Source organism: Ogataea haglerorum, assembly GCF_019207285.1.
Source record: "Ogataea haglerorum isolate 81-453-3 chromosome Unknown 81-453-3_NODE_11_length_416158_cov_97.210077, whole genome shotgun sequence".
Lineage (NCBI taxonomy): Eukaryota > Fungi > Ascomycota > Pichiomycetes > Pichiales > Pichiaceae > Ogataea > Ogataea haglerorum.
In genome coordinates, this window is record NW_025065161.1 from 22110 (window position 1) to 34345 (window position 12236).

Consider the following 12236-nt stretch of genomic DNA (forward strand, 5'->3'; position numbering starts at 1 on the left):
GTATCAGTTTGGGATACTTCAATATTGCGCTTCTTCGCTGAGAGTATATCACCGATCCTTGTCAATCATTACTAAACCATACGCCCAAAGATGGATGACATTGAACGAACCACCTCTCAATTATGGAGGGCTTACAGAACTGTGAAGGAAATGGTGAGAGACCGTGGGTACTACATAACACAAGAGGAAATCGATATTTCTCTTGACCAATTCAGAGAAAAGATATGCGATTCCATGGGAATGCCACAGAGAAAACTTATGTCATTTCAGGCTAATGCTTCTCAAGAAGCTGCGGAGAAATATGGAGATTTGGGACCATTATGGGTTGAGTTCTGTGATGAGCCTTCTGTTGGGATAACCACTATGAAGAATTTTTGCCAGCATATCGCAGACAAGAATTTTGCTACAGGAATTTTCATTTACCAACAAAATATGACTCCTTCGGCCACAAAAGCAATCGCAGTTGCGGAGCCAGCCGTTATTGAGACATTTCAGGAAGCTGATATCATAGTCAATATTACCCACCACGAATTAGTCCCCAAACATATCAGGCTGTCAACCGAGGAGAAAAAGGAATTGTTGGCTCGGTATAGACTAAAAGAATCTCAACTACCCCGAATTCAAAGAGAGGACCCCGTTGCTCGATACCTGGGTCTTCGCCGTGGACAGGTTGTCAAGATTATTAGAAGATCCGAGACGTCTGGAAGATATGCATCCTACAGAATTTGTCTTTAAGGTTCAACGCTGTATAAAAGATACGTCAATGTGAACGAAATTTAGTCATTCTAGCGTTTACTGCAGTAACTTACATCCTTACACATTTCTTGAAAAGTAGTATCACTTCAAGTGACTACATATCACAGAATCTTGCACACCAGTCCACCAAGACACATCTGTAAGGCGGAGTTCTTTACAAGGAGATACTTCAACTCCTGATTTGCCTAGGAAGACCGGACCGATAGTTATAATTAGTGAATTGATCAACGACTTCCCGCTGCTTGGATCTCTGGCCAAAAGCAGACTGTTAATTACCGAGGCGCCTCCTTCAACCATAATTGATTTGATATGTCGTTTCTTCAATTCTTTGAACACCTTCAACCATCGAAATTCGGATGCTGGCTCAGTTTCTATGGGAAGCAGCATAATCTTATGTAGAGTACAAAAGCTCTTGATTTCCGGATTTGATCTAATTTCTGATAGTCTCACTAAAACAATTGGTGGAAGTCCTTTGCTCTCCAGGAAAGCTTGCCTGAGTTTGGACTTTTCATAGTAAAAACCTAACTTGAATGTAGGATCAATGATCACGGGTCTTATCAAATGACTTGAGTCGTCATGATTGATTTTGAAACGGCAATTCAGGATCGGATCATCGGCCAGAAAAGTACCGATTCCGATGAGTATGGCGTCGTGCTTGGATCGTAGATAATGGGTCATAGTTTTAGTTTCTAGATGTGAAATCGAGGTCCTGGCACCAGGAGAGCTACTGATCCTTGAATCAATGGATTGTGCAAATGTTAAAGTAATAAACGGAAGACTGTCATCAGTTTCGGCTTTATCTAATACAGCTGTTGGATTTATTCGAGGCAGGTATGGATCTAAGAAAGGAATGAGAGATTCTGTCAGCGGAGGTAATGACGCCATTTAGAGCTGCAAAAGCTTCAAGCTCTAGTAGAGTACTGAACAAGCTAGAAATGCAATTCGGTCTGTCAAATTCAAAATTGGAGATCAGATTAGCTCGAACGAAGACAGCTTAATCTTTATTTTTTAGCTCCGAATACCAATAAAAATATTTTTCTTTGTGAGAATTCTATAATGATACCAAGATCACGCGGGCTCATAAGAGTATGTACCACTACTGTAAGAAGGTATCTGTTTCCTGTCAGGCAGTACTCTAAGATTCAAGTCGTGAACGCTACCAATACAGACAAAATCAATGAACTGCTCCCGAAACTCAATAATATGATTTCTCATTTACCAAAAAAATCACTTCCTTACTACAAACAGCTGATGGCATTCGACGAGTGTACATCTCAAAATTGCACATACGATAGTAGGACGGGAGAAGTGATTGGGGGGATTGAAGCATTTTGGCAAAGTATCTACAAAATAATGCCTTTGTATGATAATCTTCTGCATACAGGAGAGTTAAATGAAGACAGAATGGACAGCTTAATATCTCTTCTGCGAAACGGATTAAGAATACACAGATACCAGCTTGCCAAGCAAAATAAGAATCTAGACAATGACTTGCACCACTCGCTAAAAAGTACGAAAACTTACCTGATAGAAGCGTTAAGAAAAATAACAGACGAAATACTGAGGTATCGAACCCTTCACGTCAGTCCTGCTGGTATATCCAATATATTCAAAGCTTACAAGGACTTGGGTTTTGTTGAGGAAGCTGTACAATTTTGGGAGCAGGGGAAGAATAATAATAGACTAAAACCAATTTTTGACTCGGAGCCAGTTTTAGGTAGCGTTATTCAGTTCCTGGTCGATACGGGCGACTTTGACTTGAAAGAAGTTAAAGAATTATACGACCATATTAAATTCAAAAAGGCCAAACTAGATAAAGGACAAAATGATATTCACCCAGAATTAGTAGTTGGAATGATCAAAGCTTGTCTTGTGAAAGGTGAAACAGGTGTCGCAGGAGAATTGTTCCAACAAATAACATCTGATATTTGCAAAGAATGTGCAAATTTGAATAAAACACCATCACAGAAAATGCTCAGTTATATGACTAATGCACATCTTTCATTCATTGCTTATTCGGCCGATATTGCGACTTCAAATATGTTTTTTGAGAGCGCTGCGAAAGGTCAATTACCATATCCCACTCCTCTCCAAGTCAACTACATCAAGCCATACATGGTGAAACTCTGGCAATCAACTAATGATTTGACTTTAGTGCAGAACGTTTGGGAGAGAACGTGGGAATATAACGAAAGACACCATCGTTCTAACTCTTCTATGTCATCATCACTGAACGATCTCTTTTTCAAGATATTTTTTTCGAAGTATCCTCGTTGCACTCCTGATGGTATCAAACATCTCAAACAGGTAATTAAAGCTTATTCAAACGTCAAATCTATGGATGAGCCATTTTTCAATTGTTTACTTACAAATTCCTCAGCTTGGAATAATAGCGAAGTTTTCCATACTATTGTCAAAACAGCAGACCTATATAATTTCCCGAAGACCAATGTTTTTTATCGGTGCTGTTTGAAAGCATCCGGTTCATTGACTTTAAAGGCCTTTGAAATTATCAAGTTGGTACAAAATTTACTCTCAGCAAATGCTTCGATGGGTTACAGAAAGATCGCCAATGCGGATTGGCTTGCTATCAGGGATGCAACAATCAACTCTAAAATTGTATCTCAAGAAAAAGTTGATTTGTACTTCAAGTTATGGAAAAAGTGTTCACCTTATTTTGCAAACTCATCTAACTATTATTCGTATCAACGAGAAGACACGAAACTAAATGCTGCTTACTCGCACATCTTTAACAACATTCGAAAAATAGATACTGAAAATTTAACATTGGATCAACTGGATTTCTTTGTCAAGGACCACCAGATAAGTTCGAAGGTTAATTAAAAAAAGTAGTAACTTTTATCATTTTAATTTATTTGTCTATAGTTCCAATTCGGCTCAATTCCCAAGTTATTATTTATTATCCTGAAAATATTGATTCTATTTGCTTTAAAAGACCAATTTTGAGAGAGGTATCCCAACTACGTGCTGGATACTACTTTGTTTACAAGATCTGGGCTCACTTTCGTAGTTTTGGATACTTTCTTGCGAGATGGGACTATGCGGATCAAAGGAGGTACAAAAAACGAGAACAGGAAAATCAGCTCTCCCTCAAAACCACGCAGAAGCAGGAGCTTCCAAGCATAAAGGACATCGGCTGGGGGGTGCTTCAGAAAATGAAGCAAACGGTCTAAGCGCGAAAGAGTTAGCCGCACAAGCTGCGAAAGATCGATTCGAACAGGAAAAGAAAAAGAACCAGAAAGGTGAGTTGGGAAAGAAACTCGCGCAAGAGATTAAGAAATCGTCCAAAGATCACGCGATGGAGAACTATCATAATAGAAATAAAGAAGAACTTGTATACGATTAAGAAGATTTGCGATTAGAATGTCTCAAGACTTGTTGCAACCGTGCAATGATCCACTATGTTGAATTTTATAGACATTTGCGCTCCACGGTTTTACTTTCAAAAAAGGTAATTTCGCATCTACGCAGTTTACAGATCGAATTCATTTACGAGAAAGGTGAGGGATAGGACGAAAATATGATTTTTTTTGATTCTGCATTTATAACTCAGCAACTCTGTTGTTTGGGCAACCTAAATTGTTGACAAAAAACATTATCTCAAAGATATTTGGATATTGATGCCAGCGGCCATGAACTATGCTCATAGTCTTTTATTTTCGAGACCTGAGTCATATACCATTTCTAACATAGCTCCAAAAGATTCAATATTATCAAAATACGTTTAAGAATACCAGTAGATGGAAAAACTGATCAGCCGGTTCCATGACAATGAACGTGCTCTAGTCTAGAACTATATCTCAAGGCAATCGAGTAACGTTAACTGAATGCTACTTGAGATAACACCCGATACGGAGTCTCGTAACAAACAGACAGCTGGTGAAGAACGTCGTACGAGCTCTGCCTATGCCTTTAGCGCTATCGACAATCACGTCCTCTCACGAAGACGATGAGCTTGCAGAAGATGAATGTCTTTTTCGTGGACCTTTTTTATAACCGGGGAATAAATTACCCTATCACACGGACCCCACACACAAATGATAAATGGCTACGCAAGATGATGTCGTCGTTGTGCGAGGACAATTTAAAGCGATATCGCTGAGAAAAGCTTTTGGACGTCAATACGTCACAAATCTACCGTAGTACGCCGCATAACTACAAGAACACTCATCATCGACACAATGCAACTTTCAAGATAGTATTATGATATACATGTTTCTGGCATCCATTGTTCTTGTATTTACATTCCAACTTATCAATTTCAAGAAAAGTGACAGTGATTTGATTGTATTCCAGTCATAATGGTAAACAACTCTGTTGTAAGTCAGGAATTTGCTGAATTCGAATTGGGAGGCATGAGTAAATATATAATCCACAAGACAAATCCATATATGACATGGTTCTCTAGGTCTTCTTAATGATGGAGAGCAAAACTCTTGATCATTTGAGTCTCAGCAATAATCTTAATATTAATCACCAATCAGAAGTTACGATACTTCTGAGCAGCTTCGCAAGAGTCGTCACACTCTTGACTTTCCAGTCTACTTCGGTAGTAGCTCAAATGTTGTCCTCCTGGGTAGAAACAATTCAGGGAATGCTTTATAAAGCAAGGCATAGAAGGAAATTCCCGCAAGCGCTTCAAGAGGTCAAATCAAAATTTCACAACTAGGGAATGAGTTCAGATAGAAAGGTATTTCATTGAATGACGAGCGAAAGACTGCCATAGTTAACAGACAGCTCAAATAAATTGGTACAGGTTTTTCAATTATTAGTGTTCCATGTGTTCCCTCTGTGAATTACTCCACTGAGTTTGCGGTTGTCCAAGTAGTATTCGAGACGCAATCGTCACCGTCTTGTTGAGAATCTGGAGAAAAATTAATTGAGTTTTAACGTAAATCTTCAATGTCTTTGATCAAATTGGATAGATCGCCTCGGCTTTTCGACTCAATTTTGATGCCATTCTTTTTGTCAAGATCAGCCTTTTTCAACAAAGCTTTATCGACTGCAGGGCAAATGCCTGTCCTTGACAAAGGGCAGACGTCACATCGTGGCCTCTGAGGCAGACAAACAACTTGCCCAAAACCAACTAGAATGGGATTGATTCTTGACCATTCTTCTTTGTGATCTGAAAGCATACTTTCAAAACATCGTCTAACATATTCGGGACTCATATTCTTGCTTGGTGGTACCCATTTGAATATCTTTGCCATTCGTTGCATGTGTGTATCCACTCCTATACCGGTGTTGATATTCCAAGCTATTTGCAATAACAAGAATCCCATTTTTGGACCGACACCAGGAAAGGAGGTAATCTCTTCAATTGTTCGTGGGATTTCTCCATTGTATTTCTCATGAAGAATCTTAGCCGTTTGCTTTATATATGTCGCTTTTCTTCGATGAAAACCAACCTTATAAATTAGCTGATCCAAGACGAGTTCGTCGGTGTCGAGTATGGCCTCCAATGATAAACCATGTTTGTAACCTTTAGAAAGAAAGTAATCCTGTAATATTTTCATCACTTGAAAGTTGACCTCATCTTTAGTTTGCGAAGAAAGCATCAACGATATAAGACACTGGAATCTGTATACTTTTCCCTCGGAGAGACCAGAAACTGTAGTCGCCACATTTGCACAGCCCATTTCATCAACAGGCGCTTTTATCCTGCTTCTCACTTTCTTGATCTCATTGTACATCGGCCAAAAATGTGGTGGAGGCTGCGTAGGTAGGTTCTCCTTGAAATTGACTTGAGTTACGCGTTGCTTTTTAGGTTTAGCTTCTGCGATCAAACCTTTTGGGTCGTTCTCGGTTTTGACTTGAATTCTTCTACGCTTGCTTCTCAGTATATCATGGTTTTCGGTTGATCGTGGTAAAATGCTTAACCTTTGTTTGCTTTCAAATGTAAACTTTTCCTCTGCATCATCAGTTTTGTCCGTACCGGAAACTGTTGATGGACTAGCAGAAAGTCTTGATCTCCTCGTCTGCCGTCCCGTGAAATACAAGGTAGTACCAAGTTCGTCTTTTACCTTCTTCAGCGCCATTCCAAAAAGTTCCTTATCGAGAGTGCAGATCGAGCATTAACAATACTTAAGTTTGGGCCACCGCAAAAAAAAGTTTCTTTCGTACGGGGAAAACTTAAAGTAAAGCTGCATGTTCGTTCTGGGGTAAAAGAGTTTATAGACTTCAAAGTAGTAATTTATTGTGTTTCGAGTGATCATTTCAAATAGCCTTCAAGGAACAAACTTTCATTATGCAAAATGATGTCTTATGAGTCTTTAAAGCAGGCTTCAATGCAGATAGGTAACCGGGATCACATTAAGAAATATCTGAGATTATAATTGCTTTAATGCTGCTGACCTACAAAGGGAAATGATAGTTTCAAGCATTAGAAGACTCGGGACAACATATCCGATGACGAAGAAACCATGATAAGTTATCTGATGGTAGAGCAACTTTTGATAAGTTTTCAACTTTTACTTTCAGTCTATCGCTGAAAGCATCATTCCATACCAATGATGGTATCATAATGTGCACATTTTTGATATTGTTACTTACCTGATTCCAAATTGAGCTAGCATTGGAAGGTGATCGCTTGGATATGATTCATTAGGAAACCATGAAAATCTATCCAGATGTTCAATATTTATGTCTCCGAGAACTCTGATAGGTATCAGATTTTTGCTATACTTGTTCACCCAGATATAATCAATAAATCTTTTGAAAGGCTGGCTATGCTCACGGCGTTGGAATTCAGAGGAACTGACCAAAGATTTGTACTGCGACTCAAACCCTAGAAGACCGGTTCTCAAAATAGCACCATCAAGCTCGCCATAATCATAATTGAACCGGGTGTCTTTAGCGATGTTCAGCGAGCCAGTTTGTAAAAACTCATAAACCATGGAGTCAGGCGTAGAATTGAAATCGCCAACCAAAAGAGCATTAGCTTCTCCATTACGCATGATTTCTTTTAGTTGATAATCATTTACTTTATAGTAATTTCTCATAGTCCTTCTAAGTAAACGAGCCAGCAAGTATGTTTGCAAAACTTTGACATCGGGGAACTCAGGGGACCAATACAAGTGCGTGTTCGTCACAAAAATGATAGTTCCTGTTTTCTTGTGTCTCATTGTTGCAATGAGAGCAACAGTATTTCTGGACATAGCACGTTCTCTTAGATCTTCAGTTGGAGTGAAATATTGGGGATTTTGGAAGTGTTCAGAATACTCGACTGGTTCGTAGTTAAGAAGGTCAAATTTGTTGGAATTGACAAAAATAGAGACACCATCTAACTGGTCTTTGCTTTTCGTCCAGTAAACGGGGGGCTTCTTTTTCTGGAAAATGGAGTCAAAACCGTGATTTTTCAATAGAGGTTTCCACGTTTCCTGATAAACATTGAATTCCATTTCCTGAAAACACATGATGTCTGCCAGCCGCGATAAGTCTATCAGATTTCTGTTTATCAGAAGTAGCCTGTACTCCCAGCTTCTATATTTCGAGGGTATGTGATTGTAAACTTCTGGCCACATGTATTGCTGGGAGAGAAGGTTGTAAGTAGACACGGTGATGGTCTGTTGTCCAGCTGGTCGCTTTGAAGGGCTGACATCAAACCAATTTCTTTCCTTGGTTATAGAGTTATCCACGTTGATTGAGAGCGATCGACCTACAGGTCTGAAAATTTTAGCTACTGTAACAATGTTCATTTACTTCATAGAAGGTAAAACTTCAAGTTCTCTTATTTGTCTTTCCCCGGATTTTTGTTTTTTTATGATAGATTATTGCAGTGACATACATTACTTACAGTAAGATAAAGTGTACAAAAATACGAATACAAGCTAATAACGTAGCACCAAACGTAAATAAATGTAAAGTCAAAGAGTCAAGTCTTTCTCGAGGAACTGCCATCTCGGAAATCAACCTTAACTTTCTTCGCTGAGGACGATTTCTTGAACTCGAACTTGGATATCAATGGTAAGTGATCGGAAACAAAATCTGCACTCGGTAGTCCAATGACCCTTTTAGCATAGTTGGGATCCATTTCTCCGAGTAAACCTCTAACAGACAATGTTCCCGTCGAGTACCATATGTATTCTATGACATTTGTGTAGGTAGGACTGAAATTTGTAAATGGAAGCTCGTTAATTGCTCCATAAGCAGACTTCAAATGGAAGGGATGCGTACATCCTTCAGAGGTGAATTTTCCATAATCTCTCCCTTTAATATCATAATGCTCTTTGACTGAACCTTGAGAGAATAATTGATAAACAGCAGAGTCTGTCTGGGAGTTGAAATCACCACATATTAGCAAAGGAATCTTATTCAACTCGTCTTTGCTATTCGTATATTTTAGGAGAAGAACACGCAGTTCCTCCAAAAGAACTGCAACTTGCATCGTTTTCACATCATTAAATTCTGGATCCCAATGTAAATGTGTGTTTGCCAGTACAATTTTATTTCCAGTGGGTATGTGATGCAATATCGAGATGGAAGCTATGTTATCCTTGTTCATGAACCTATTGAATATATCTTCAGTCTTTTTATATTTGTCTTGGGTCATTACAACTCTTCCATATTCGATAATTTTTTTGTCGATCAACTCAAACATTGAAGTTTGGAAAAATGTAGCACAACCATCTACCTTCTTTGCATTCTTATCATTCATGGTTCTCGCTCTACTTTTGCAATGAAAGACAGACTTGTAACCATGACTTTCCATTAATGGAACCCAATATTCTTCGTATGTTTTGGTTTCGACTTCCTGAAGACAGATAATGTTTGTTTTGTACGAAAGTATTTCTTCCGTAAGTTTCTGCCTTCTGTATTCCCAAGCGAGCGCCCACGATGGGGTGTACATGAAGAATTTTGGTGTGGCATAGTGTTGACATAACGTGTTGTAGCTCATTAAGGTAAACGAATTAGAACCTGGAGAAGAAAGATCACATTCAATGGCCGGTTTTTGCTCATCGGGGTTTAGATTAGGTTCTCCATCATCTCCAATTTCTATCCATTTGCGCGGTTCAGGAGGAGGTAAACGTGGAGCCTCATCCCTTAAGTGAATTATTAAGCCACGAGTTCCCTTCTTTGCAATAATATTAACAAATTCTTGGTTGAAGTCTTTGTTTCCTTCCACCCCCAAAAATTCAAGTTGGTACAAATTTCCAAATTGATATGGGACTTCCTTCAAATCGTTTCCAAAAAGATATAAATATTTTAGGTTGAAAAGCATTCCCAGTTCGCCTGGGAGCTCCCTTAACATGTTAAACGACAGATCAAGCACGCGTAGAGATTTCAGCTGTAAAATTGCCTCTGGTACTTTTCTCAGGTTGTTTCCATTGAGATATAACCTTCTAAGGAAACCGTAATGGAATAACTTAGGTGAAATAGTTGTTATCATTTGACAACTGAGATCCAACGCAGTCCAAAGTTGTGTGTTGTTTTCTTTAATTCTTATGCGTTGATCTTCTTCTTCTTCGTCAATCGAAGTGTCGTTGCTCATCTTTTTATGTTGCATCAAACCTTCATTAGCTTGCTGTTGATCTTGGCTTTGCTGGCTTTCCTGCACGCTTGCCAACAGGGACTTCGTTATATCCACAAGCGAAGTTCCCTGTTTACTCGACATCTCCGGATTACTTGTAAGTCTCCTCGACGACGATGCAGCTTGACGAGCGTAGAAATGAGGCAGGTTGGAGTTCTTCGCAACGACCGCCAGCTGCATCTGATGTTGCCAGTGAATTTGACTTGATACGGATGCATCAACATGAATAGGGTTGAGCTGGGTTTGAGAAACCATTTGCCCACTCGAAAGCTGAGGCTGAGTTTGTTGGAACTGATGTTGATGACCTTGCAAGACAAACAGCTGTTGCTGTTGTTGTTGCGGGGTTTCCGGTTGTTGTAACTGTTGAAGTTGCTGGTGGAGGCTCTGAAGTTGAGTTTGCTGGCCTGATTGATTAGAAGGTCTGTAACCACCTTGATATAGGGTTTGAGTCAAAAAGCTTGATGGATTCAAACCCTCCGATTGAGATTGACTTTGATGCTGACGTTGAATAAAACCATCTTGCAAAGATGCAAAAGGTTGTTGTTGTTGTTGATACATATAAGGGGATTGAAACTGTTGCTGTGGTTGCTGTTGCGCTTGTAGCTTCTGCTGAAATTGAGAAGCGGTATTCATAATAGAATAAAGTACCTATGCGTTTCAATAGGATTTGACAAGCAAAATGAGTATAATCTACACCACTCGGTTACTCGGCGTCGTAAAATTGTTGATGAATGAAATAAGTAGTAAAATATGACTTGAACACTAATTGTATAATTGACTACCCATTCGTTTTGTTGAGTGATGAGCTTCTCCTTTTAAGAGGATTCACAATAGTTGAATATCCTCAGTAATGAATCGCTTCTTTGTGAATTGGTGATTTGATGTCGGTGATGAAGGCTTTTTTGCAAAAAGGCTTGTAAGTAATGTTGATGATAAACAGACCTGTTAGTTTTTTGTCGATTAAGAAAATCGTTTTTAGCTTAGGTTTACGTAATAATTATGTTTTCATTCCAGATCGAAAAGATGCCGACTTCAGGGCTGTGTTAAAAAATCTTTTTAAGCCTTACTCAGTAAATTTTTAACTATACTAAAATTTGGCACACTCTTTATATTTTAATATTTATCGCTCGGCAAGCTCAAGGAGTTCAAAATGGGCTTTTCATTGTCTTCCAATTGGAAACAACTACAAAGAAAACAAAAATCTGAAACCAAAGGAATTGCAAAAAAACGACCCAGATCAGCTGCGGCTATCGCTGCCAAATCTGTCAAAGTTTCTGAGGTTTCGAATAGAGACTCCGATGTTTCAATTGAGTTTAGCATCACAGAGTCTACAAAGAACGTATCTCATAGGAAAAAGGAAATCGGCAAATATCTGGCCATGGACTGTGAATTTGTCGGGGCCGGAGAATTAGGAGAATCTTCGATCCTGGCTAGGGTCTCGCTAGTAAACTATCACGGAATAACTGTTTACGATACTTTTGTCCAACCCACTGAGAAAGTAACCGATTGGCGTACGCATGTGAGCGGTGTCACTCCTGCGCATATGAAGGGTGCTGTTTCGTTTAAAGAAGCCCAAAAAAAGGTTTCAGATTTATTAAACGGTAGAATTTTGGTGGGACATGACGTGGGACATGACTTAGATGCCCTGATGCTTTCTCATCCAAGATTCATGATAAGAGATACTGCGAAGCATACACCTTTCAGAAAAAAATACGCAGCGGGCAAAACACCATCACTAAAAAAGCTCAGCAGAGAGATTCTTGGTGTTGAGATCCAATCAGGTCAGCACTCTTCTGTCGAAGATGCAAGGGCAACAATGATGATTTACAAGTCTGCGAAAGCCGAGTTCGAAAGGATATTAAAAAAGCCGCGACATAAGTAACAAAACCTTTATCAGGGGACGCATAATCAGATCTCGCTTTATATTTTA

At 39.1% G+C, this 12236-nt stretch overlaps 8 protein-coding genes across 8 annotated transcripts; 4 read left to right on the plus strand and 4 right to left on the minus strand.

Annotated features, from left to right (window-relative positions):
• Positions 1-90: 90 nt before the first annotated feature.
• On the plus strand, positions 91-735 carry KL911_003875 (uncharacterized protein; the record flags this gene model as incomplete). Its single annotated transcript, XM_043199103.1, has 1 exon — positions 91-735. The coding sequence occupies one exon, from the start codon at positions 91-93 to the stop codon at positions 733-735; it is 645 nt and encodes a 214-aa protein (XP_043053144.1).
• A 102-nt stretch (positions 736-837) lies between these two features.
• Positions 838-1641, minus strand: KL911_003876 (uncharacterized protein; the record flags this gene model as incomplete). Its single annotated transcript, XM_043199104.1, has 1 exon — positions 838-1641. One exon carries the CDS (start codon positions 1639-1641, stop codon positions 838-840), a length of 804 nt encoding a protein of 267 aa, XP_043053145.1.
• A 171-nt stretch (positions 1642-1812) lies between these two features.
• On the plus strand, positions 1813-3600 carry KL911_003877 (uncharacterized protein; the record flags this gene model as incomplete). The annotated part of the gene is made up of 1 exon (XM_043199105.1): positions 1813-3600. The coding sequence occupies one exon, from the start codon at positions 1813-1815 to the stop codon at positions 3598-3600; it is 1788 nt and encodes a 595-aa protein (XP_043053146.1).
• Positions 3601-3808: 208 nt separating this feature from the next.
• KL911_003878 (uncharacterized protein) lies at positions 3809-4123 on the plus strand (the record flags this gene model as incomplete). The annotated part of the gene is made up of 1 exon (XM_043199106.1): positions 3809-4123. One exon carries the CDS (start codon positions 3809-3811, stop codon positions 4121-4123), a length of 315 nt encoding a protein of 104 aa, XP_043053147.1.
• A 1540-nt stretch (positions 4124-5663) lies between these two features.
• Positions 5664-6815, minus strand: KL911_003879 (uncharacterized protein; the record flags this gene model as incomplete). The annotated part of the gene is made up of 1 exon (XM_043199107.1): positions 5664-6815. The coding sequence occupies one exon, from the start codon at positions 6813-6815 to the stop codon at positions 5664-5666; it is 1152 nt and encodes a 383-aa protein (XP_043053148.1).
• A 510-nt stretch (positions 6816-7325) lies between these two features.
• On the minus strand, positions 7326-8474 carry KL911_003880 (uncharacterized protein; the record flags this gene model as incomplete). The annotated part of the gene is made up of 1 exon (XM_043199109.1): positions 7326-8474. One exon carries the CDS (start codon positions 8472-8474, stop codon positions 7326-7328), a length of 1149 nt encoding a protein of 382 aa, XP_043053149.1.
• Positions 8475-8650: 176 nt separating this feature from the next.
• On the minus strand, positions 8651-10939 carry KL911_003881 (uncharacterized protein; the record flags this gene model as incomplete). The annotated part of the gene is made up of 1 exon (XM_043199110.1): positions 8651-10939. One exon carries the CDS (start codon positions 10937-10939, stop codon positions 8651-8653), a length of 2289 nt encoding a protein of 762 aa, XP_043053150.1.
• Positions 10940-11456: 517 nt separating this feature from the next.
• Positions 11457-12188, plus strand: KL911_003882 (uncharacterized protein; the record flags this gene model as incomplete). Its single annotated transcript, XM_043199111.1, has 1 exon — positions 11457-12188. The coding sequence occupies one exon, from the start codon at positions 11457-11459 to the stop codon at positions 12186-12188; it is 732 nt and encodes a 243-aa protein (XP_043053151.1).
• Positions 12189-12236: the final 48 nt, after the last annotated feature.